Raw genomic sequence first — 26447 nt, 5'->3', positions numbered from 1 at the left:
TTTGTGATGGTGATATGTATTCCTTAACTTATTTCAAAATGTGGCAAGCCAGTTGTGCTGCATTTGGATTCCCTCCCATTCAATCTACTGAGTAGGGCCCATGGACTTCTGCTCCACTGTCCTACCACTGCTGGGTGAAGCATATGTTATGTAGCACTGAAACCTATATGCAGAGGCAGGGAAGGCTCTTCTGCAAGATGAAGCATCCCCACCAACCAGAAGCCACCAAAAGAATGCAAACTGGCAGCTCTGATGTACAAAAATACATTTATTTTCAACAATTTCAAAACCACTGCCTTTTTTTTACAGTAGAAATATTCAAATGGAACAATAAAACCAATAACAGTATATATATGTACTTATGTATATATATATGACTCATGCATTTGTCTTACTTCATTTAAAATAAGTATTGCAATTGTCTGTCTCATTTAAATCTCGAAATGAAAGGAGGGTAGGGAACAGTGCCAGTTTGCCAGCTTCCAACAACAGAGGATTTGGATTTCCATTCTGTCATTCTGGCCAAGTTGTGTTCGGTGAAAGACTCCATGAGAGGTTGATAAGCTGGGTTAATATTGCCCCTGGCATCCTGACTGGAGCAGGATTAGGCAGAGTTGCTTTGTATCCAAGGCTGGCACAACACATAGTGGACTCAGCACTTGAGTCAAACTCAGGCCGCACAGATGGGGGGGGGGGTCTTTAGGCCTGGAAGGCAAGATGTCATGCAACACCTAGTCCAAACAAGGGGGATTAAAGTATCATGACTTAGTAAGTGCCAGCAAGAGAACATAGCCTTCTGTCTCCTCAGACGGCTAACCATTTGACATCCACAATCATAGGCTGATTTATCTCTCTCTGCCCTACAGTTATCTTTCTCCTTTTTCTTTGGCTGCAATCTCTATACCTATTTACCTGGGAGTAAGCTTCACTGAAATCAATGGGCTGAGTTAAAATGTATAGCATTGCACTATCTTTATACTTCCAGAATAGGTAAATCAGTTTTGGTGTAAGCTACAACAGAGAATTGTTTGGACACAGAACTTAGCACACTTCAGTGACTGAAGCAGGAAGTGGGGAAGGAATTCAGCAACTATATAATTGGGAAGGAAGAGGATGGGTTATTCTGTTGCAAAAACCTCAGAGCCAATAAACAATAGAGAACAGGGCAGAGCTGGCACAGCCATGAGGCAGGTGAAGCCGCTGTTTCAGGTGGCAGAAACTTGGGGGGCCCCACCTGCCCCATTGCCACTGCCATCACTGCCACCAGTGGTGTCACATAATGCAAGATCTTGCAGAGCATGCATTGCAAAACACCATCATAGTGGCTCTCTTTCCAATCCCTATTATGGCTATTGTTTTGGATAAACCATAAACTAGCTGCCTATAGGTATCACAGACTTTTTCAACACTCCCTGGAAAGGTGGTGTGTGAGATCCTGTTCTGGAATGTTGAACAAACTAAATGATAGGGAGCTCATTTAAAATGAATAAGGGCTGTCCCATTTAATTAAATTGATGAGCTTAAGAATATGACTCCAGGATATGACTGGTTTTAAGACTCAGCACCCCATGGAAATAAATCTGCTGTCCAATTAAGAGGATATGTTTAGGCTTCAGAGTCCCTGGAATGAATGGAAACATTCTGGGCCTGAAATGACAATGGAAGTAGATATATTTGCAGAAATCCACTACCCGCCTAGGACTTTTTCAAGCTCATCTAATGGAGGAAGAAAGCAAAACAATAACTGTAAACATCTCTATTAAAATAAGCCCTACTGAGTTCAGCAGAACTTCCTCCCAAATAAGTATGTATAGGATTACACCCATGTGTGTTTCATGCTGAATCTTTATTTCCTAAATCTTATAAAACCCTTACCATTAAATAATGTTGTCACCCCTTTTTTCTTAGCAAGTTTTCCAGAGTTTTTAACATCAGGCAGAAATTAATCATGTGTATCTTCAAGCCAATATAAGCTTCAATTGTTGATCACCTGGCTGCTATATTGCTACTAAGTTCATAGGAGCAATGACCACATTAATTGCTTATATTTTCAGCATCTGATTCTATCAAGAACTTCATTGTCTTAGGATAAGGTTTTACTTTTAGAGATTTTTTCCCCTTTCATGGGTGACGGTTTGAGTGTTATGGGGTAAGAGGTTGAGGAAGCCACAGTGATGACACCTTTATTCTATTGAATACTTCCTTCAGTTGTGTTTTCTACCTAAAACCACATTGCTGAGCTATTTTTCTTTCAGTGTAGTGCTCTATAGTTGTGGAGCCCCAGAGGGGCACATGGCTTTAAAATACAGCTGCTTTGGAAAGAGACTGAAGGGAAGTTGGGAGAAATGGTTCCTTTACAGATATGATGAAAATCCTCATGGCTGATTTACATTTGCCAACACCATGACCAATCTGGCCCTCTTCTGAATGGTTCATCCATTGTATGGACTTTTTTTTTACTGCACAGTCTTGAATTCAGACTAGTTAAGTAATCAGGCATAATTAATATCATTAATAGCACCATTAATATCATCAAAAACTGCTTCACCAGGAATGCAACTGCCATTTACTTTACTGCAATGTAAAAGTCCGCCACCTGTAAATCCTAATGACATTGTCCCATTACTTCTCAAGGCTATTCAGATGTTTTGCAATTGTGAGGATAATAATACGCCATGGTAGTTTTCAAAAGCTGGTGTTTCTGATCTCATATGCATTTCACTGGATAGCTGCTAAGAACTAAAAATACTAGACACAACCAACACAGAGAGCCACCATCCCCACCACCACCATTTGCCGAATCAGAAACTGGAAGTCCAGTAAAATGGCTGTGTGTTAAATGCATGCCACTAGTAACTAAGACTAGTCAGGAGAAATTTTGGGGAGGCTAGAGGATTAAAAATCAAACAGGACTGTAACAGGAGCAACACCAAAGGTTAAAAATCCTTTGTACTGATTTCATTAGTGCAAGGATTTATGCTTGTGCAGCAGAAGTTTATCCCCTCTCCTCTCCCACACATGCCCTGTGCCCTCCCCAAATGTGCTCTGGAGGGTTGAGGGGAAATCCAAAACAGATTTAGCAGTTGTGCAGGGGGAGGAAAAGTGGGTGGAGCACAAGCATAAATCTTGGATACTATCCAACACTGAATGCAACCCAACATTGATGCCACAATTATTTGATCTGCTCAAACTGAAGCATATTTTCTTGCACAACCTGTTAAATAGACTGGGAATATAATGGACTCAGCATAGTGTTTCTAAGCTAGACTCATTCCAAGCCCTACACTCCTGCTTCTGAGGAAGAACCAATATCTTGACTGTATTGCATTTTTAAGTGTTCACAACCCAGATATATTGCCTTCTTTTTGCAGGTCCCTACCAGTGTCAACTGAACACAAAGAGGAAAGAGTTAAACATGACAGACAACTGATACGCGTCCAGATCTCCCATGTGACACAGCTGCTCGCTGCAGATCCCCAGTGAACTTCTCATGTGGGTGTGAAGGTGTGTGGGTGAGTGTGGTTTATTCGTTTTAAATTTATCTTTTACTAAACATTAAATTATTTATCAAGAAATAAAAAGGTATTTACATGGTAATTATCTACAGTATGCCATCGGTTTCCTCAATACCAACAGTATCGACATGCACCAGCAAGGGCCTCATTCATAAACTTGGTCAGATGTGCCAGCCGTCATTTTGTGCAGCCTGCCCACCCTCATGAGAATCTAAGGAGTCAACTTCAGAAGGCTTTGTTATTCCCCATTTTAAAAGATATACAGGATATTATATATATGTATATATATACTCAGTTGATTGAATCCAACAGGGTGTCAAGCGAGAATAGTACCCTGCATTCATTCTACAGGAGCAAGTCTGGTATGAACAATTAAATAACCTTCTGAGACTGCCACTGGCAGAGTAGCCCAATTATTTTCTGAAAGGGGAAATAGAGAATGTGCCAAAAAATTTAAGTTCAGGGTTATATTATTTCTGGTTTCCATTAAGTCTTGTATTTTTTCTTCTATTATACAGTTTTCCAAAAACTGAATTTATGAATGTGGCCCCAGAAAACAAAATAACACCAAAAAAAGAAAAAAGAAAACCACATTCTGCGCCCCTCCCTCCCTAATAATAATAGTCATCATTATGACATAGAATTTTCTTTGTAATAATAATAATAATAATATTAATTAAAAATAAAAACTCAGAAATTTTGTAGTCAAAGTGGTATTCCTGGTATTAAACACTAGTGCAGTTGGGTATTTCCTTTGTGCTTTCACTGTTGGAGATTGTTGAGATGCTCCCTAAGAAAAAGGAGAATGGAAGAATTAATAGAGGCCACCAAATTTGGATATTGGTTGTGGCATAGATTTTCCTTCTTTGCCATGGTGTATAATCGAGGGGCCTTCTCTTGCTTCCAGCAAAATCCCACCCAAAAATGTCAAAGCAGTGTACACAGTAAACAATTAAGTCTATAAGTTAATTCATAGTGACCAATGGTACACACAATGGAGTTGCACCAGAAAAAAATGTTGGAAGGAAAAAATCTTAATGAGGCACCTAAAATTTAACACCACTGACTGTCTGATTTCAGTAGAAAGTTCCACAAAGCACTAACACTCTGTGCTTGGTGACCTTGGAGTGGACCTCAAGGAGCATGCAGGATGACTTAATAGTGCCTCTTTTGATTAGACTACTGCTTAATTTTTTTTAGGCACCTCATGTAACACAAGAATTGCACTATCACCCGACTGCAGTAGAAAAGAGAAAATGGAAGCATTTCCTCTTCTTTTGTTCATTTTCTTTTTCCCCTGTGCCCTTTCCCCTAAAGGGGCCTGTCTGTTCCCATTTGCTGCTCCAAACTCTGCTACCCTAGGGTATCTTGACTTCATGTACCATCTCATCCTTCCTCATTTGCCCTATGCATCAGTTACAGAAATTAGCCTGCCAACGTCTATGCATCTGCAAAGAGCTGAGCCACTAAAATCTTAACATTCTAATATTCAGCCACGATCTAACATACTTCTCACGACTACTTCTCATGCAGAGACAGCTAATGGGTGCATACAATTAAGTTCTACAGCTCATTGATTTCCGTGAATCAACTCTGAGCAAAACTTAGTTGAATACCACTCACTGTCAGCAATATGTATTTACTCATGGCAGAGGACAAGGGCCAGAGAGGACTCTTAATGAGCATGAATTGTTGAGATGTCATTGAATGAACAGGCAGGCCGTTTACCTATAACCCGTGTGTCCAGCTCTTTGTCCATGAGTTCTTCAGGGTCTGTGAATTCACTCAGAGTGATCTTGGGGGCATTTTCACTTTGGCTGACAGAACCAATCATTTCCTGTTCTTTGTCATGCTGGACTTGAGCATAGATGTTAATCCATGGGATTTTCCTACATTAAAAAGGGGAATAAAATAGATTTTCATTGAGATGGTCTTCCCGATTTATAGTAACAGTTGCCTCCTCAACAGTGAATATTATATATTATACCACAAAAACCAGAGGAACAAAGCATGACAGGGATATAATTTACACTTATAAAAATCTTAGTGCGGATGCCTGGCCCACATTGAACAGGAATCTATATAATAATAATAATAATAATAATAATAATAATAATAATAATAATAACAGTTGTACCTTGGTAGTTGAATGGCCTAGCTCCTGAACAAATCAGGAGTGAGTCTTTTGGTTTGCAAACATTTTTCGGAAGTCAAAAGTCCAACGCAGCTTCCACAGCTTCCAGTTGAGTGCAGGAAGCTCCTGCAGCCAATCGGAAGCCTCGCCTTGGTTTTTGAACCGTTTCGGGACTGTTTAAATTCATCAAACGGACTCCCAGAACAGATTAAATTCAAGAACCAAGATATCACTGTAATTGATTTTATATACCAGCTTATACTGCCCTATACCCAGAGGTCTCTCAGGGCGGTTCACAGATTCAATACATACAATGTGCACCAGGCAGCCAGATCTGGCAGGCTGAAAGCTGAAAATGTTGTTCTATCACAAGTAAAATAACAAAAAAGTGGGGTATATTATTCTTATTTTTATTCTTATTTTACCATTACCTGCCCGTCACCCTGAGGTCCTAAAGCAGCTTACAACAATTTAAAATACAACATTAAAAACAATTTTAAAAACCTACAATCACAAAAATAACATTTAATAAAAATAACATCAAGTAAAAATAGCAAAAGTTCAAACAAATGCTTATATTACAGTTAGATTTCCAGTATTTCTGCATCATAATCTGAAAGGCCATTTTCTAAAAAAAGAAGAGGAGATTTCTTTTCCCATGTCATGAAATGCATCCAGTAAAACACCCTCTCATGCCATTTTAAAGTCCAGTTGTTGACCAACAGTCCCGTGGCTTGTCCTCCATTCCCACATCCTGATTTCTCTTTGACCCTGCTCTATTTCCAGCTCCTGACTCTCTGCAGGCTGCTGACCACAGCCTAGCCCTCCCACCTCAAATAATTTCTGACTGGATCAGATAGATGCCTGACATCAGAGTGTATCTCATACCTCAATAAAAGAGCAAACTGTCTACACTGAGGTGTGGCTTTTACTGGTCTCAACTTCCCACAAAAAAAAAATGTGAGGTTTCCCCATTTTTTGTTTCTTGGACCCATCTGGCCAGGTGACAAAAGAAGTGCCCTCTCAGAATATCTTTTCTGCCAGGAGTTCTGTACATGCTCTGAAACCTAAGATACTATTCAAGCAGGTAACATGTAACTAGCTAAGTTCCTCCTTGTCTTCTTTCCCAAATTATTTGTACCTTTACACTTGGCTTCATTGGTTTTAAAAGGCAATTCTCTGGAAATTCCCACTGGAAATTCCTACGTGCTCAACTACATGGGTCTAAAGCTACCCATTCTGTATTAAGAGTATTTCACAAGGTTTATGGAGAAATAAATATAAAACTTCTCTCTTTGTTTATTTCCCCCCATACCGGGGCTGAAGGGAGGGGTCCGGAGCTATTGGGATCAGAAATTCCCCAAGCAGCTGAAAAAAACTGGGTTGTGTCGGGGGGGGGGTTCATCCTATGGTAGCAGCCAGCTGTAATTCTCTCTTTTTTGGGGGGGGGGGGACAAAAAAAGAAAAAGAAAGAAATGTGGCTTCTCCAAGATCTGTCATGGATGAGTTTCTGTCTCTCTTGAGACCCTTTGTGAGAAGAGACCCACAGCCAGGCTAACAGGCTCCATTTCCTTCCATTAATTCAGCGGCTGGATTAATTGTGATTTTGCTGATGACCCTGACACAGCTGACAGCTGACATCACAGCTGCCAAGAAACAAATCTTATGAGTTATCTCAGCCAATAAGATTAAACAGTAGTGATGGCTAATGACACACAAGACGGAAGGAGGGGCACTGAGAAGTAGCAGCAGACAGGGAGGCAAAAGTGCACTGAAGCACATCAGAACAATGTGAATGTTTAGTGAAGTGAGTATTTCCATTAATTGACTTTGCTGCATCTAGGAGCATCACAGAGAAGAAAATATCAACATTTGAAGATATGTGATGCCGAATGTCTCCCTATGGGGCAAACGTCCAGAGATGACTGTCTGTTCCTGCTGTCTAAGTCACTGTGAGACATATTTTTCACTGTAGACAGTAAATATTTGTGTAATGCTGTCGTTCTTTTTAATCAGTGGACAGGGTGCACAAGTGATCCTTTCCTTTTGGCTTCCTTTTAAACAACTGGGAGTGTTTGAGATGGACAACATATTCTTTCTTAACCTTATTTTCTCTGGGCTGGCTTTGTCCGATACCTTTGATAACAATTTATCCTTTCTGCCCTTCAACATCCTCCCGGTTCTCTTGCAAATGAATAACTAAGCTCATTTAGCTTTGGTGCATGCTTGCCTGATTTTGTACATCTAAATTAGGTCAGTAATAGCTGATATAATGTGTCATCATTGCTTTGGAAAGCTTGCCTGGGTTATTTTCTATTTTCAGCATCTGTTCTGGCTGTCGGGCCTTTTAAACGTAGTCAGAGTTCCAGGGGAAGCTTCCTTCTCTGCAGTATTAAAAAAAATGATGGGCCAGATAAAAGCATATATACACACCATTTCAGAGTGAGACTCTGAGATCCTAGTTTGGTTCAGGCTTTCATCAAAGCATCTTCCAGGGGAGACTTGAATGGATACATTTTCAAAACAATATATGGGAAAGATACCCAGAGATGTTCTGGGCTCATTAAAAGTAGTGTATGTGGATCCCTCATGGCAGAAAACTCCCCCCCCCTACTGTACCTATGAAAGGACCCCATGCCAGGCATGGTGAGCTATCTGAATGGAATAAAACCTCTTTGTAACATTTGCTGTGCACCTCAGAGCAGCAGAAAGTAGCATCAAAGGAGAATTCAAGAACAATTTCCTCAGTCTTCAGTGCTGGATACATCAAAGCAAACTTTTGCTGAGATAAAGCATGAACATTAGCCATTCCTCCTTTCTCCCCAATACACATGTGTCTTAAGCCCAGTTCTGAGATATTGTAGGTGTCCCTCCACCCCTAAGACCATGCATTGTTTCCAATGCCTGAGCTTCTCACCTCCATGGGCCCACATTCATGTTGACCCTTTGCCTCTACGCCTAAATATATGCCAACTTCCTTTGGTTGTGTATCTGAGGAGAATAAGTATTTAGGCTGAACTTTTACCCAGTGAGAGTGTAGGTTTTGCAGTACACTGCCTTCCCCTGAGCCTCAATCTAAGCTTTCAGACAGTGGCCTGGTTAAGACTCTCTATTGCCACCTTTATGAACAATTACTTAATATCCTGGTTAGTTGACCAACATTAAACCAGAGTTCCCATTTTGGCCAAATTTGGAAATTCTGGTTTATAACAAACCAGAATCTCCACATGATGCTGGCACACAAAAGGAGAAGATAAGGGTGGAGCATGCAGGCCTGATGCTTGTTCCCGGTTTCATAAATCACAGTTTATAAAACCAACACCTCTGCATCCAAATAGGGCCAGTCCCTCTCCAGCTCACGTAGCCAAAGCCATTTAGTAAAAGGACAAAGATGTACAGAGATGGGGAACATTCTGTTTTAATGCTTTTAAAATGTTTAATGCCAGCTGTATATTGATCTAGCACCAATGGCAAAATTTCTGTCGGATAAATCAGCCTTATATAACCAATATTTAAAATTTTAAAAGATGGTGCTGTTAAGGTACTACACTCAATATGCCAGCAAATTTGGAAAACTCAGCAGTGGCCAGAGGATTGGAGAAGATCAGTCTACATCCCAATCCCAAAGAAGGGCAGTGCCAAAGAATGCTCCAACTACCGCACAATTGCACTCATTTCACACGCTAGCAAGGTTATGCTTAAAATTCTACAAGGAAGGCTCAAGCAGTATGTGGACCAAGAACTCCCAGAAGTGCAAGCTGGATTTCAAAGGGGCAGAGGAACCAGAGACCAAATTGCAAACATGCGCTGGATTGTGGAGAAAGCTAGAGAGTTCCAGAAAGACATCTACTTCTGCTTCATTGACGATGCAAAAGCCTTTGACTGTGTTGACCACAGCAAACTATGGCAAGTTTCTTAAAGAAATGGGAGTGCCTGATCACCTCATCTGTCTCTTGAGAAATCTCTATGTGGGACAAGAAGCTACAGTTAGAACTGGATATGGAACAACTGATTGGTTCCAAATTGGGAAAGGAGTACGGCAAGGCTGTATATTGTCTCCTTGCTTATTTAACTTATATGCAGAATTCATCATGCGAAAGGCTGGGCTGGATGAATCCCAAGCCGGAATTAAGATCGCCGGAAGAAATATCAACAACCTCAGATATGCAGATGACACAATCTTGATGGCAGAAAGTGAGGAGGAATTAAAGAACCTTTTAATGAGGGTGAAAGAGGAGAGCGCAAAATATGGTCTGAAGCTCAACATCAAAAAAACGAAGATCATGGCCACTGGGCCCATCACCTCCTGGCAAATAGAAGGGGAAGAAATGGAGGCAGTGAGAGATTTTACTTTCTTGGGCTCCATGATCACTGCAGACGGTGACAGCAGTCACGAAATTAAAAGACGCCTGCTCCTTGGGCGAAAGGCGATGGCAAACCTAGACAGCATTTTAAAAAGTAGAGCCATCACCTTGCCAACAAAGGTCCATATAGTTAAAGCCATGGTTTTCCCAGTAGTGATGTATGGAAGTGAGAGCTGGACCATAAAGAAGGCTGATCGCCGAAGAATTGATGCTTTTGAATTATGGTGCTGGAGGAGACTCTTGAGAGTCCCATGGACTGCAAGAAGATCAAATGTATCCATTCTTAAGGAAATCAGCCCTGAGTGCTCACTGGAAGGACAGATCCTGAAGCTGAGGCTCCAATACTTTGGCCACCTCATGAGAAGAGAAGACTCCCTGGAAAAGACCCTGATGTTGGGAAAGATGGAGGGCACAAGGAGAAGGGGACGACAGAGGATGAGATGGTCCATGGGGTCACGGAGAGTCGGACACGACTAAACAACAACAACAACATAACCAATATGCTTAACTCTAATTAATGCATGAAAGGATTAAGACCATAGAGTAAGCTCTCCTGCCAGGCTTAGCTAGGTCAGAGCTCCTCACTTTGGGAGGAAGGGCTAGCAAAGCCTTTTGCTCTCTCTCTTTTGCACCATGTGAACTGACCAGTAATGATGTCTGGGTTGGATTCTTCAAGTTTAGACCGTGTAGCTTTAGCAAGCCATTTTTGTGTTTCTATACAAATAATTGACAAACATTTAGCATTTTTTGTAACCTAAGTTAAAACTGCCTGTGTTTTCTGGCTGCTGTATGGAAAAGCACATCTGACCTTTGAAGAAATTGTAAGTAAACCATGCCACCTTCTATGCTAAGGGGAAGTGGGAAACTTTGGAAGAAACTTGGAAGGGGATATTTAAAACATCTAACAGCCTATATTACCACACTATGCTTTACTTCCTGTTTTGTGATTTTTAAATCTCTGTAGAGGCTCTCTCAACAGAGAGTACTTGCTGCAAACCTTCTTCTTTTATTCTTTTAAACAAATTACAATACTTTACTAAAATACTAGCGGTTTCCAAATTGCAATGTGTAGCTAAGTTTGGGGCTGTACAAAGAACAACCCCTCAAGGTTTTTTGTGTTTGCTTGCCTTGAAAAGTCCTGTTGGTGCTGACCTTTAAAGCCCTAAATAGCCTCAGCGCTGTATACCTAAAGGAGCATCTCCATCCACATCGTTCAGCTCGGACACTGAAATCCAGCAGTGAGGACCTTCTGGCAGTTCCCACACTACGAGAAGTGAAGCAACAGGGAATCAGACAGAGGGCCTTCTCAGTAGTGGCGTCCGTCCTGTGTAATGACCTCACATGAAATGTTAAGGAGAGGAGTAATTTTATAATATTTAGGAAATATCTGAAGGCAGCCCTGTATAGGAAAGCTTTTTAAGGTTAAATGTTTTATTGTGTTTTTCTATATGCTGGAAGCCACCCAGAGTGGCTGGGGCAACACAGTCAGATGGGTGGAGTACAAATTATTTATTTCTGGACCAAACAAAAGTTTCCTTGACTATCTCTAATGTGGTGTTTATTACTGTCCCTGTAGTTAATGCCTGAAGCATTGACATCTGCTCAATGGAATTAAAATGTACCTAAATGAGAAATAGAAAAGGCTTCTGTGGATCACATCCTTAGTGCGCAGCAGCAAAATTCCTTTTCCACCTTCCATGCAGATGAGCCAAGGATAACCACAAGCTTCCTTTAGAATGCATGAGGCTTTGTAGAAAGAGAAGCATTACTATACGTACTGTGTTTGTTGACCATAAAGAACAAAATAAAATCTAGAAATGCATATTTATTTATTTTGCTGGAAACCAAAATCTCCATCTAGCTTTTAGTAAAGCAGAAAAACAAACCAAGATTAGCCTCCTTATACCATCACTTCCTTCATGGCATTATTTCCTAATGGATTTCCTCCACGTGCACATGTAGTGCAACACAGCCAGGCTTCCAAGGCTGGAGGACAGTTTGCAACGTGAATGCCTAACGAGTCACTCGAGCGCCTTGCTTCACACAGGCTCCTAATAAACTGCTGGTGTGTGTGCCAGCAGAGTGCCAATTGTAGCAATCTGCAAAATTAAAAATTCATGCAAACACATGTTTTCCCTACCTTTGCTAAACTGAAGCTCTGCATTCTAGCAGCAATTCTACCTAATCACAAAAGTACACATTGCTAATAGACTTCTGGGTCCGGCGGAAAAATGGGACAGCGCTAAATATTTTATATTCCATTTGTTATTAGGAGCAGCTGCATTCTTTTAGGCAGAGGGGGAGCGAGCTGTGAGTTGATTGAAGATGCAGTAGGATCCCATCAAGAAATCAGTGAGACCCAAGAACAGTATCTCAGGCAAGTTAAAGCTCTTGTCTCCTTTGCTCTATGTTCCTGTCTAGGTACTAAGGGTGATTTCTGTTGCTGTTGCTTGGTTTTTTCTGCCCAGAAACAGGTATACTAAAAAACAACAACACATAGCGTAGAATCTAGTTTGGGTTTTTATTAAAGTACTAAGTGAACCTGTCTTAATTGTTTGAACTGTATATGTTATTTTAAGAGATAAGAGAAGTCTGCTGGATAGTGGCCCATCTAGTCCTGTTCTCACAGGGAGCAACCAGAAGCCTGTGAAAAGCCTGCAAGCTGGACATGAGCACAAGACATTTGGGCACTTGAAGGAACTGCAAACTGCTGCTCCCCGCCACCACCAGGGAAGAAGGGGGTGAGTGAATATCTACATAGGAACGAAGGGAAGAATCCAATCAGCCTTACCTGATGGTTGAAATGGGAATCAAAGGACATCTTGGGTGGGTAGGAAGGGCAGAGGGCAGCCCCTGTCATTTACTCCCTAAGGGTAGGAGGAGACCAGCAGTGCCTCCTATTTGCCAAGAGGCTACTGTAGAGGCAGCATAGCGGAAGTGGTGGTGGCTGGCTTTCAAGGAGTGTGCTGCAGCTGCAGCTGCAGGCAATGCGTTCCATGGATGCCGGATCTGTTGCCCCTCGGCAACCTGCTGCCTGAGGCAGTTGCCTCACCTTGCCTCATGGGTGGGCTGGCTCGGGTCTAAGAGCACTCGGCTCACCTGTGATTTCCAACAAGTGGTATTGAGAGGCTGATACCTTTCATAGTGGAGGTAGAACATTATTATCATGGCTAGTTGTCACTGATAGCCTTTTCCACCAGGAATTTGTCTAATCCTGTTTGAAAGCAATCCGTGTTGGTGGCCCTCACTGTCTTCTAGGGGAGCGGGTTCCATAGTTTAACTATTTGCTGCATGAAGAAGTACTTTCTTTTTTCTGTCTTGAATCTTTAAAGATTCTGCTCCATTCAGATTTCTTTAACAACATTATGATACTGGCAGTTCCCAATTAGTCCTAGAATGGAATTTGCCTTTTTTCACAGCTGTTGCACACTGGGTTGATGTCTTCACCAAGCTCTCTGCTACCACGCCAATGTTTTGTCACTACCAGTTCATACCTCATAAGTGTATATGTGAAATTATTATTTTTTTGCCTTGACATTCTTCACATTGCACTTGTTTACATTGTAGTCCACTTGACACTTCACTGGCCATTCACTCAATTTGGGGAAGTCCTTCTATTTATTTAAACTTCTGCATCCCACTTCATAAACTCAAGAGTTTTTTAAAGCCAGCAGCTCATAAGGCAACTGTATTGCTCAGTCTTGTAAATACCTAGTTTCAGTTGTGATACTCGTTTTCCTTAACACTAGCTTTATTCAGTAATGGCAGTTTGCAGAATGCATGGCGTGCAACTGCAGAACACAGGTTGTATATTGCCTTTTAAAGAGGCATCTCCGGCCCCTTTATCAGTAACCTCAAGCACAAACAATTCCAAGAGGTGGGGTTTCTATTGCCCAACAAACCGCTTAGAGATTTACTGCAATCAGGCGGCACACAAATTTTGTTAAATAAAAATACCCCTCAAACTCTGCAGGTCCTTGTTTTATTTAAGGCAGCTTTGGCAGGAAGGAATTCCTCTCTTTAATGCCACCTCCCTCCCCTTCCACCTCGTTCAGGGTGCCTGTCCGCTTTCTATCTCTCTGTATACTGGGATAGGTGGGGTTCTGCGCCCACTCTTGAGCAGTTGTAAGAGCAGGATAGGGTGAGGGAAGAAAGCTGCAGCAGGTGGAGATGTGAATATGCCGCTTACAGAGAAGCAGTCCCTCCCTGACATGAAGGCCATAAAGTTAACAGAGCCCATCTGGGTTTGCACCTGGCATCCCTAATTTAAACTCATCTCCTGCACTGATGTAGCTTTATTGTTAAACTCCCAGGGGGCTCATGCCAGTACTGGCAGCACTCATCTGTTCTTCAGAGAGACAGGAAACTTTGATGTGGAAGCAAATGGAAAAATGCAGAGGATATAGGAAAACTGGAAGGTACTCCATAAAAATGCTCTCTTTTCAAAGCAAGGGATCATATATAGTATTAATAAATTATGAAATGCTTATATGCATTTTCTTCTGATATGACCACTATCCCCTCCCCCATTTTTATTTGTTGTGGGAGAGTGTTACATGTGTACAATTTTTGATGTTATGGAACACTTGTGGGATCAAAGGTTGATGGCAGTTTATAAATGGTACTTTGTGACTTTTCTCCTGCTCCATCACTTCTGGTCTATTAGAATTACAGAATATCCACTCCAATACCCAGTCCTGAAATTTCCGTTTATCCATTGACAGTGCAAGGGGCTACCACATCTAGGGCATGTGGAAATCTTGAAAACATTCCAACCTAGAAGCCGCGCTCCACATCAGAACTTCCACTCTTAGTAAAGAAGGTTAGTAGAGTTCATTATTTCCTTAGGGATTCTTTCAAACAAGCCATACATCATGTGAAAGCTGACATGGTTATTGTCCTTTTAAATTGTGTTTCCAACCATGCAAATTCAGAATTTGCATTGATGAACAGATTTTGCCCAGCCTTAATTTGGTCCTGGAAAGATTTATCCCCTGGTCACTTGGGTTTTGCTCCTCTCCTGTGCATCTAGGTTCATAAAAAGGTGACCGAGTAGGTCTGAGAAAGCAGAACTTCATGCTATTCCAGAGACATTTCTGCTTCTTGAATTGAACAAGTATAAAACTAGCACTTGTGAGACTGACAATTTCACACAGCATAGTAAAACCAATTTTTACAGGCAACCATTCTTTGGGCTGCCACTATTGCTATGCCCTAAATGGTGAAAATTATCTTGTTTTGAAATCTTTGAAGAATACGAAATCTGATGAGGTCTATTTGGGGATCTGGATAATTGCATGTTGAACATGTATCTGGGATATCTGGATTAGTCAAACTGCAGATCAGTGATTGACCAACTAATCTCAGCATTAGTTCACTCCTTGCAAATCAGACAGAATATGAATCACCTACTTTGAAAACACTTTGCTCATTTTGGTGCCGTATAAATAGCACCTTGTGGCGTATAAAATGAATTGATAGAAGGCAATACAGAATATAAGACTCTCAAGTTTATTATCTGTATTTTCTGTGCTTGTTATTTATGACATATAATAATCAAGCTAGAAATTATAGTGATCTCTGATTAGTAACCTCATTTCTTCAAATGTGGCAGAACCACAAGGAGTTGGACAGAGCTGCTGCATGTGTACATTTTTCATTGAAGCAGATGCTCCTGGGTACCAGCATCTTTGACTACCTGATTTACTGGAAGTGTATAGGTGACAATTCTTTCATGCAGGACAATGCTGGGACTGGGAACCCTAAGCACGTTTACTTCTATTTAGAGCTGATATTTAGGTAAAGAAAATCTAACAGTGGGCCACTGACTAGAAAACAATACAGTTAGAATTAATGATCACCAATAGAATGATGTAGTATTGCAACCTAATTATATTAAAAATGCCTTTCATATATATAAAAAGTTGCCAAGCATATATAAACAATAGTAGATTAGGGTCAGTAAATGACACTTGGTTAGATGTGTTTATACATATACCGCATTTTTTGCTCTATAGGACACACCGGTCCATAGGAGTGGGAGAACGAGGGGGGGGGAATTCTCCCTCTCTCTGCTCAGTGCCTTTTCAGCAAAGCGGCAGGAGAAACGGAGCCCCTTCCATTTCTCCTCCCACTTCACTGAAGGGGCACTGTGCAAAGAGGGAAAACTGTGTAGCGCCTCTCCAGTGAAGCAAAGCCTGGAGAGCAAGAGGGTTCGGTGTGCACCGATCCCTCTCGCTCTCCAGGCTTCAGGTGGCTATCCACAAGCCTTCTGAGCACAGCGAGAACTCCCGCTGTGCTCCGAAGGCTTGCGGATAGCTGCCTGAAACCCCTGAGCGCAGCGTGAACTGCCGCTGCGCTCCGGGGGTTTCAGGCAGCCTTGCCTCCACTCCCGGAGCTTGCGGGGCTGGGGGCGGGGGAAGCCCGAGCTTCCCCCGACCCCAGAACAGGTTGGGGAGTGGCAGTCCCATCTTCCTCCTGGGGAAAAGCCCGCAAGAGCCGTGCGAAGCTTGTGTGCGGCTCTTGGGGGCTTTTCCTGCCTGCCTCCCCTCTGCATTCGCTGCATAGGACGCACAGACTTTTCCCCTTAGTTTTTAAGAGGGGGGAAAGTGCGTCCTATGGAGCAAAAAATGTGGTAAATGTTGTAGATCTGTCTCTCCAAATTCCTTGGGGAAGTTGCAGCATTCCATAGAAGCACAATGAGACATAATTATATAATCTGTACACAATCAGACATCTGGAAAGGGACATATTAAGGACTGAAATGATGCTAGTCTCTTTAGACAATCTGCTTCCTTAGATGACAACCCTAGAGTTGGTATGCAATTCTTCCAGCAAGGAAAAAATTTACATTTTTAGATAACTCAGTTCCACAATGACCCAGTGACATAGATCTCTATGTAAAAAGCAGTCAGCTGTATTGACCCTTGTATCATTTCAGAAGGACGGCCAGTGGAATGGATGCAGACATAACTAATGTCACAGATGGGACTGTAGGTGGATACATATTCCCACACTCACTGCACTGGAACCAGCAATCTGGTTAGAAATACATCAGACTTCGAATGCTGGATGACAACTTGACATGAATGGAAGATCTGGAGAGTTAGAAGGGTTAAACAGCAATGGAGAAAGCAGTAAGTGATTATACCCATCAACCAACAAAAGTTTTCTGTATTCACCAAGCATAACTTCAAAAAAAGAAAGACAAATGTTTATGTCCCATCTGTTACTGTAGGGACAGTGTTCAGGTGGCTTACAACATTCTGAATTTGCTAAATAAATAAAATAATGAGCATCACAATAAAAATAAGTACCATAAAGACAGGGACAGAGACATAGCAGATAAGAGTTGCTTAAAATGCAATGGTTAGGAAACAAGACCTTATCACTTTAAGCCCCCTACCATGCACTGAAGAGACTGTGGGGTCCATGCTATTGGCCCCACGCCTCATGATGTTTGGGTCAACTAGCTCTGCCTCTGCTGCCCGTGCATTGAGGATGAACTTGCACTGAAGTGAATCTGACATGCTTAGAAGTCTCTGCCTGTAGGTTTCCCTGTGTCCTGGAGCCTGTGCAAGAATCTAGGACATGGGGAAAACTATGCATACCCTCATGTCTAGGTACACAAGTTTACCTGCTGGTGCCCCTTCTCAACTTGTGGCATCCAATGGAACTAGTTAGCTTGTGTGACATCCAAAGGGGTGGGAAGAGACTGTCATGGCTCACTGGCCCCCTCAATATGTGGAGCCCCTTTAATGTAATCACTTGCAGTGTCATATACAGGTGAAATGGTGGCCCCTTGTCCCTTGCTTCTTAACCCCACCTCCCACATACTGAGATGTGTCCTGTTCTCTTACTGGTTCTCCAAAGGGGAGTTTTGCCCACCTTGGAGCTAGAGTGCATTCTCATTATCACCATTCTGATTTGGACAAGGTATTTCCTATCCTGCTGCACAGCACATGTGACAGGAATAAGAACTGAGTGGAAGTAGTTACAGTGAGAAAAGCCTCAGAAGTTGGGCGAGAATGTGCTCCATCCTATTTCCCCGGTCCAAGAGGGTTGAGGATGCTGAGTGAAACTCATCCATTCTGAGCACACACGGCTCTGTGGACCGTTGTGCCCACAACACACATCTTGATTTCTCGCATCCACACCTTGTAGGAATCTTCTGTCCTCCCTCTCCCCTTTCCTCTCAAGCCATAAGCCTTAAAATGTCTTTGAAATCCAGGTTCTGAAAGTTCATCTTCAGACGGATTTTCTGTAAATCACAGAGGAGCAGCAACATACCTTTTAAACTTGTAGATTAAAAAAACAGCCAAGCCCACGAAGACTACCGACAGCAGCATCAACATGGCTGAACTGCTGTGCCCGGCACCAGAGTCGACAAGAGGTGCTGGGAAATGAAAGAGCAACACGTTATGCGGAGAAGTCTTTAACTGCAGGAATGAGGGAAGTAAGAGGAAGCAAGCCATTCTCTTTCCTTTACTGCCTCTTCTTGTTTACTAGCACAGGCATGTGGCACATGTTGTGTGAGAAACGACAACTCACATGGACAAGCAAAAAAAAGACCCCCCCTTTTAACACAAAGCTATAATTTCTAGACAGCACCATAATAAAAAGGAAGCTGCAGGCTGTGTGCAGACAAGCAGAGGGGAGAAGCCCTGCTCCACCTCACTGCTTCAGTCTGCTTTAGCCTCAGCCTTTTTCATGGGTTTTGTTTAACAGTGAACCAATAAAAACAAGCGGGAGGAGGAAGGGTTCAGTCTCTTGTGAAGCTTGTGGCTTTGCATTTAGATTGGGGAAGGCGGATGCAAACACTAGTAATAAATTCATTCATAATTCACCCACTGAATTATCACAGAGTCACCATGGTACATAGACTCAACAGCTTAATTTGCACATAACACTAAGCCGAAGTATGGCATAGCATGAATAAGCAATTCCCAGAGCAATTATTTGTTTTTTTTATGCTTCTAAAGGACCCCTGGGCGGTTAAATCCAGTCAAAGGCGACTATGGGGTTGTGGCACTCTTCTCGCTTTCAGGCTGAGGGAGCCGGCGTTTGTCCACAGACAGCTTTCGGGGGTCATGTGGCCAGCATGACTAAACTGCTTTCGGAGCAATGGAACACCGTGACAGAAGCCAGAGTGCACAGAAACATTGTTTACCTTCCCACCACAGTGGTGCCTATTTATCTACTTGCATTGGTGTGCTTTCGAACTGCTAGGTTGGCAGAAGCTGGGATAGAGCAACGGGAACTCACCCCATCACTGGGATTCGAACTGCTGACCTTCTGATTGGCAAGCTCAAGAGACTCAGTGGTTTAGACCACAGTACCACCCGTGTCCTATTTTATGCTTGTATATCCCACCTTGCATCTAAGGAACTCAAGGTGGTGGGCATGGCCCTCCCACTCTCTGTATTATCCTCACAACAATCCATTGAGATAGGTTAGGCTAAGATATGGTGACTGGTCCAAAGATGATTGCGGTTATGAGCTCTGTTCTCCCAAATCCCAGTCAAACACCCAACCATTACACCACACTAGCATACAATTGCTGTGCTCCTCCTTCAGTCCAGCTGATCCATTGCCACCCAAGACTAAGCCAATATTTGGCTTAGCATTACGTGCGAACCCAGAGTCATGGTTGGTCTAACAGAGCAGAGAACCAGGAACAAACCTTGGTTACAATTCATAGTTTGCCTGGAACAATACAAACCATGAGCCCAGATTCAAACACAATGTGAAGCCAAACCATGGTTTAGCCCTGAATAGCACAGCAGCAGCAGAACAACTAGGGGAGGAGTGCAGCAGTTGCAATCTTTGCTCTGGAAACCTACACATTTGCTCATTCACACTAAACCATGGTTTGGTTTAATGTGATGTGTGGAGTGAGAACAGGAGTGGCCAGCACGCACTGCTAATTTCCCACAATGTTCAGAACATCACATGTGACTGGCACATTTAAATTAACCACAGTGCCAAAATTCACGCTAACCCAATTGGGTATGTGATTCTGGAATTTTTTGCTCAGGTCAGAATTATAAAAAAAAGAGATTCAGCAGATCAGTCTCCAGAGCAGTTTTTTCAGTCATAATCTGAAATGCACTCACCTAAGAGCAAGCCCCATTGAACTCAATAGGACTTGCTACTGAATAGTCAGGCATACGATTACTCTGATAATGTTGTACTCCCAATGAAACTCTGATGGATTGTTGTGCGAATGAGTGACCGCACCATCAGACCAAACAGCTTTCTCTTTGATGAGCATCTTTGTTATTTGGATCAATTATATTGATTGTTTCTTGCAAATTTTTTATGTAATTGTCGTTCACCAACCAGAGCAAAAAAAACCTTGGGGTTTGTTTTTGCTTGTTCTTAGGGGGCAGTGAGCAGTTACATTTTTCAAGTTGCTCTCAAAACGAAAGTAGCATCTCCAGGGGGCAATACAACAATGTACACCTTACCATCAGCAAACATATACCAATATTGCAAACTTAGAAGGAAACTCACAGAGAACTGATAAGATATCTGACCGGATTATAAAGGAAATTGCCCTCTGCTTGTTTTTTGCTTCCCTTGAACCAAGACATATTGAAGACTTCTCCAGCTAGAAGTCTGGAAGTGATCTTCAAGTGTGGTGTCAAGGTCCATAGTCAGAAGGCAAACAATTACAATGCAATCTTTCTTTGGCTTTCTTCCTAGTAGACCTAAGGCTAACTGCAAAGAGTTGCATTGTGTAGGGTTCCTTGCCAGCTTACCTAACGTTAGTTGAGTGACATACACAATGACTTCCACTCCAGGCTTCAGCTCAAATTGGACCAGATTCTGATTCAAAGCATTGAAGAGGATTTCAACAGCCTGAGGAAACAATGAATTATCCATTAACAACAGCACTTCAGAAACTATAGGAAGAATCCCCACAGACACTTCCAATATACCAATGGAAAAGTCATCCTCTCGTTGTCAGACCTTGCATAGCAAAAAGAGCACAATCCACAAAGAAGATTTGAATAAATATCTTTTTTAAAGGGGAGAAACCCCTAAATGAGACGGGAAATCCTCAGCCAGCCCACTGATGACAGAGCATATTCTGTGGAGATGGAACTGACTGTCATGGAGCAAAAAACTAGGACGAGAATAGCTGGAAACCTTACCTGAGCCATGCCACGCTGCAACATGTTGCTACAAATCCAATTTGTTTTTAAATTACTCCTACCATGCAATTCCCATACAGAAATGTTTTCATAACCCCTAAGTTACTCATATTGGGCACAGCCAGGTATTAAAGTGGCATCTTGAAGGGCGAGAGGCAGACAATTTTCTGCTGGTTTAGTTTTGAATGAAAGTAAGTGTTATCAATAATATGAAGTATAACACAAAACTTTCAGCATCCTTCAGTGAGGGCCTTTTTCCAGTTGGAACTAGCATGAGCTCAGTTCCAGCACCTCTCAGGTGGGTGCCATTGCCATTATGAGAGAACAAGAGAGGCGTTCATGGTGAGTTCTGGCATCTCTTTTTCTAGAAAAATAGCACTGCTTGAAGTTCCCTTTTTTGCAAGGGTTCTCTGCTTTCCAACTGAAGTCCCGTAACACCTCATTCCACAGTGTTTGGGTTCCTCAACTCTCTCTGGGCAGAATTTTTGGGAGTGTCTAAGGAACTGTAGAGGAAATAAAGGGATGGGGAATTTGGAATTTCCCTTTTGTGAGGTTCCTTCTCCTTGTGGCTGTTAGGATCCAAGCCAATGTTGTTACCCTTTAACACTTATGACATACATCCAATTTCCCTGCAGAAACTTCTTTCCACATTCATATTGCCGTTGCTGACTTGCAGGAAAAAACCTGTCTTGTAACCTTTCAAGGCAAGATCTACATTTATAAGGGAAAGAAATAGCCTTTCAAAGTTCAAAGCTTAGCATCTGAAGAGTCTACATTCTAAATATTTAGTTAAAAGAGTGACTCGGCCATGTAGATTCCTTATTAAACCTCGCAATCTTGATAGTCTCAAGGCAGGTAACTAACTCCATCTGGGTGTATTAAAACATATTGAACATCTGCAAGTTCTCAAATGACTTGGTGTGATAAAAGGGATCCTGATCAGTGTGCAGAGGTTATATAAGAACTGGTGCACTGTAGAGGTTTAAAGACAGAAATCTCAGCTGTGCTGTAAACACACTGAGAGAAATAACAACAGGGTTGGTGTAATGAATTCAGAACTATTGTATGTGAATTCAATTCTCTACCAGCTTTTCAAGCAAAAACTAAGTGGTCATTTTGGTGGCAATTTTGTCCTCCTGAAGCCCTGTGCACTATTCGCTCCATGCAAAACCTGGTAAGAATGATGTTACGTCACAGTATTGTCCCCAGGTCTCAGCGAAGGGGGACAAATGAGAGTTTTGCTGTCGTTTCGTCCAGTTTGCATTGGGGGCAGGGAATCATTTAAAAAGGAAAGGCAAAATGGCAGCAGCAATTTGTGCTTCTACTGCAAGGGACATTGGACATCTCCAAGCCCTTAAAAATAAAAATAAATCGCCCACCTACACTGAAATGGTGCCCATTTTGTCCCCCTATTTTGCACAATAAGTTTTCACCTGGAAAATTTCAGCACTACGGTGAACAATGAAAAGCACTCTGGAAGAGCTAAGGATTATTCCTGGTTACTGAGCTGACATCCACAAGCTATCTGGCAGGCCATCAACAAGAGTAACTGGATTTTGCTGGAAAGTCTTTTTATACTTCCTGCTCCACATAAGGCCTCCAGAAGTGATACCGCTGATTTAATCACTAGTTAATTTCTGCATGGAAGCTTAAGCAAGCTTGTGCTATTGTTCATGACTCTAATCTCACCTTAATATCACAGCTGCTATTCATCACTGTAATTACCTATTTATTTAAGTAAATGGCTATTGAAACTTCCAGGTATAGTTTGTATGCAATATCCTAGCTGGGTTTATGGCTGAATACACTCTCAATAGGGATCTGTAACCAATCCTGCGTGTCTGGAAAATGTACCTGTAATTGCATGATACATATGTTTTCAAACATGGTTGTGGATCATTCATTATGTGGCATTAGGTGTCCCACTCAAGTCACTTCTAGGCTTTCAATATATGGAGGAAAAAACAGCTCATCAAGGACTCAACATGCTCAGTAGGCACAGAGTTCTGGAATAGAGGTTGGAGTGGTAGGAACCCAGAACACTCTCTGCTGCAACAATTTGTTGCAGGGTCCCACGGGTAGAATCATGGTTTGTTTATTTATTTATTTAAAATATTTATATGCCACCCCATGATTATGTTCACAGAGTGATTAAGACAAAGATATAAACAGATTAAAATACATAAATCAATCAATAAAACATAAAAAACAACTCAACTGAAATGGTTTTGAACGAATTAAAAGTTCTGTGGCAATAATAATAATAAAAGGTCTTCCTTCACCTGGCACCAAAATGAAAGTACCGGGTGAGTCTCTCTGGGGAAAGTGTTGCATAGCAAGGGGGCTGTCATTGAAAAGGCCCCCCTTGCCAGAAGCCGCCCACTATACTTCACCTGGCTGGGTACCTGGAAAAGGATATTTTAAGTTCCAAGTAAGTGCATATAGAGACGGGTAGACAGGAGACAGATACCCTGACTGAAAGCTATGAAGAACTCTTGAGGTCAAACTGACACTTTGAACTGAGCCCAGAAATAGTGTAGCAAAGTCGCTGGCATGATATGCTTGCACCATCTAGAAGCCTGAAATTTGGATGGGTTAACGGCTGTTAGAGTGACCAAATGCAAAGCAGAATACAGCTGCTATACTTTTAGGTGCTTTGTAGAAGGGCACATTTTGTCAGATCGAAACTTATTGTACAGAGATTAGGAAAGCTGCATCTGCTGAAATTCTATATTCTAAACACCTATTAAAAATACAATGTCCTCCAATGAATCTGGTTACTCTAATTATAGTAATTGCCTGGTACTGGCAGATAATATTGATGGAGTGAGCATGCCAGAAATCTGTAGGAACAGTGAAAATCAATGGGATGCAGTTCTCCTTGGATATCAAATGTATCGGAAGGACGAAGGAGCTGCTTATTTCAAATAAGGCGTAAAGCCCAATATATTTATATATATGGGTGACACCAAAATGCTAAAAGAATTCATCAAGGCAGCTTAAGTAACAGGTGTTTACAGCTACCTTCATGCTTACTTGGTAAATGTTAAAGACAATATTGCAAGGCCCTAATGCTTCCCTTTGAAGCTCTAAATGGTTTTGAGCTCAAATACCCCTAAGTGGCTTGCCGGATGGGCAGAGCTGCAGAACGTTGCTGCAGTTCACCGGGACGGAGGGGAGATGAGCAAGGCAAGGGAGATGCCTGCATAGTGTAGGTTCACCATGAGGAGTGATTTATTGGCTCTGGCATTGCACCCTCACAGCACCAACATCCCAGCTGCCTTGCCTAGGTAACTGGCTAAAACCATATTCCAGGATGCGACAGGTGGGTGGGTTTCTGTGCTGGTCCTAATAGATTGGAAATATATTATGAAGCACATGCCACCTGGTCAAGTACACTTCTGAACCCTGACCAGTAGAAGAGGTCCCATATACCATATTTTTTGCACCATAACACTCACTTTTTTCCTCCTAAAAGTAAGGGGAAATGTCTGTGCATGTTATGGAGGGAATGCCTACGGGTGGCATGCCTACGGATTTTCCTCCTCTAAAAACTACATGCGTGTTATGGTCGGGTGCGTGTTATAGAGCGAAAAATACGGTATTTTTTTTCCTTGGAAAGGGGGCGGGGAGGCAAATTCATCCCAGGACAGGCTGGAAGAACATACTTCTATTACTGTATTTTATTCTGGCACAACTAGTTTAGTCATGCCCATTGTTCAATGCTCCATAAGGATTAAAATGTTTCTAATGAAGAAATAATAAATAAAATGCATATATCTAATAAAGAGCTGTGCCTTAGGAAAGTTAGTCACGCAGCTGCCAAGAGAGAGGTAAGTCTTCGTTTCCTTGTAAGTGTGGTTGTGATAGGATGCAGTATGTAGGCCTTGTCCAAGTGCTTGGGAACAGTGGCCACAACCCTATCGAAACCAGCATATAGGCAAGTAGAAAACTGCCATGTCCATCCACCTCTTATAAATTTCAATATCTTTTTTTAAAAAAAAAAGTTCAAAGGTAACTGAACAATATTAATAGGTCAAATCCAGTCAGACAACTCTAAAGCTTCAAATTATATATGCCTACAAGTTCAACAAAGTACTCCATGAGAGGAATTCAACATAGCCCTGTAAACCTCCCTGTGATGCTCTGATGAAGGGTGGGATATGAATTGAATAAATAAGATGATAAATAATAGCACTAAGAAGGCTGTTCCATCGGCGCGAGCATTTCAACTGACAGAACTATCTCCACTCTCTTCCTCCACATGTCATTTCTCCCAATCCCCTGAGCCAATCTGGAGAGACACAGGGGGCACGCAAGGGAAGGAGAGAGGTTGAAAAGCCCCATTGCACTTGCAGAAGACCTCACACATGCTTTTGCTAGCAGAACTCATTAGTTGAATCTGATAGAGGCAGATTTAGGGGAGCATGACTGGTTCGGTCACACTAGGCATGGAGCCTTGGGGGTGCCGCAACTAGGAGGTACAATGGAAGGCAAGAGGTGGGAAGAGGGATTTTGGTGCTGCTGAAATTGGAGACCCCAAGGTCCACCACTGATTCTGGTCCCATATTTGATCCTCTATTTAAATCTCTAAAACAGTCAATTCCTAGGACATTGTGCAGAGATCGATATTTACAACAACTTGAGGAAATCAGCATTAGTGTGGTAATTTGCCACAAACCACAATCTTAATAGCTGGAATGCATGAACAATGAGAAGCATTCTCCTTACCAGCTCCAGGTCACCTTCACTGCCTTTCCTTCTCTCAGAGGTGTTTTGATGGGGCAAGATGAAAAGCTCTGCAGAGGTGGGCAAACCATGGAACACGGCCACCAAAACTTGCTCTTCAGGGATGCCAGTCACCTAAAGAAGAGGACCAGAAGGAGGATTAGTAGTAACCATAAGGGTACTCTTTGTTCAACTTCTTGTATGAGTTCTAATATGAAAAGAGAAGATAAGAAAGCATTGGGTTCTTCTATACATGAGATACCAATGGTTTTGCAAGACCAAACCATACTTCTTCTCAACAACCCCATAAAAATGAAAGTTGCGGTCATATCCTGCTACTGAGAATATACTGGTAGATTTTGGATGATATGAAGTATATCAGCAAGATGTTCTGACTCCCTAAATTATACTGCCGAAATGTAAAAGTCCATTCAAGTATACCACTCAAAATACATTCCTAACCTCAGATTTGCAACAGCAATCATGCATGATAACATTCAAGAATCCAAAAAAATCAGCTGCACTATTATAGCATACAGGTATATAC

The 26447-nt window shown here is 42.0% G+C and overlaps 1 protein-coding gene across 1 annotated transcript in view; it reads right to left on the bottom strand.

Annotated features, from left to right (window-relative positions):
- Positions 1 to 250: 250 nt before the first annotated feature.
- Positions 251 to 26447, bottom strand: part of SORCS3 (sortilin related VPS10 domain containing receptor 3) — a 403927-nt gene continuing 377730 nt past the window's right edge. The window contains exons 23-27 of the mRNA XM_081191998.1: positions 25904 to 26035; positions 20777 to 20876; positions 18303 to 18408; positions 5244 to 5404; positions 251 to 4305 (exon numbers count right to left, since the gene is read on the bottom strand). Coding sequence (XP_081048124.1) covers positions 4241 to 4305; positions 5244 to 5404; positions 18303 to 18408; positions 20777 to 20876; positions 25904 to 26035 — 564 coding nt within the window. The 3' untranslated portion in view covers positions 251 to 4240. The remainder of the gene's footprint in view (positions 4306 to 5243; positions 5405 to 18302; positions 18409 to 20776; positions 20877 to 25903; positions 26036 to 26447) is intronic.

The sequence above is a fragment of the Podarcis bocagei genome, assembly GCF_964188305.1.
Source record: "Podarcis bocagei genome assembly, chromosome: 4".
NCBI lineage: Eukaryota > Metazoa > Chordata > Lepidosauria > Squamata > Lacertidae > Podarcis > Podarcis bocagei.
Note: the sequence above shows the minus strand (reverse complement) of the source record. Positions and strands in the feature narration are given on the sequence as shown.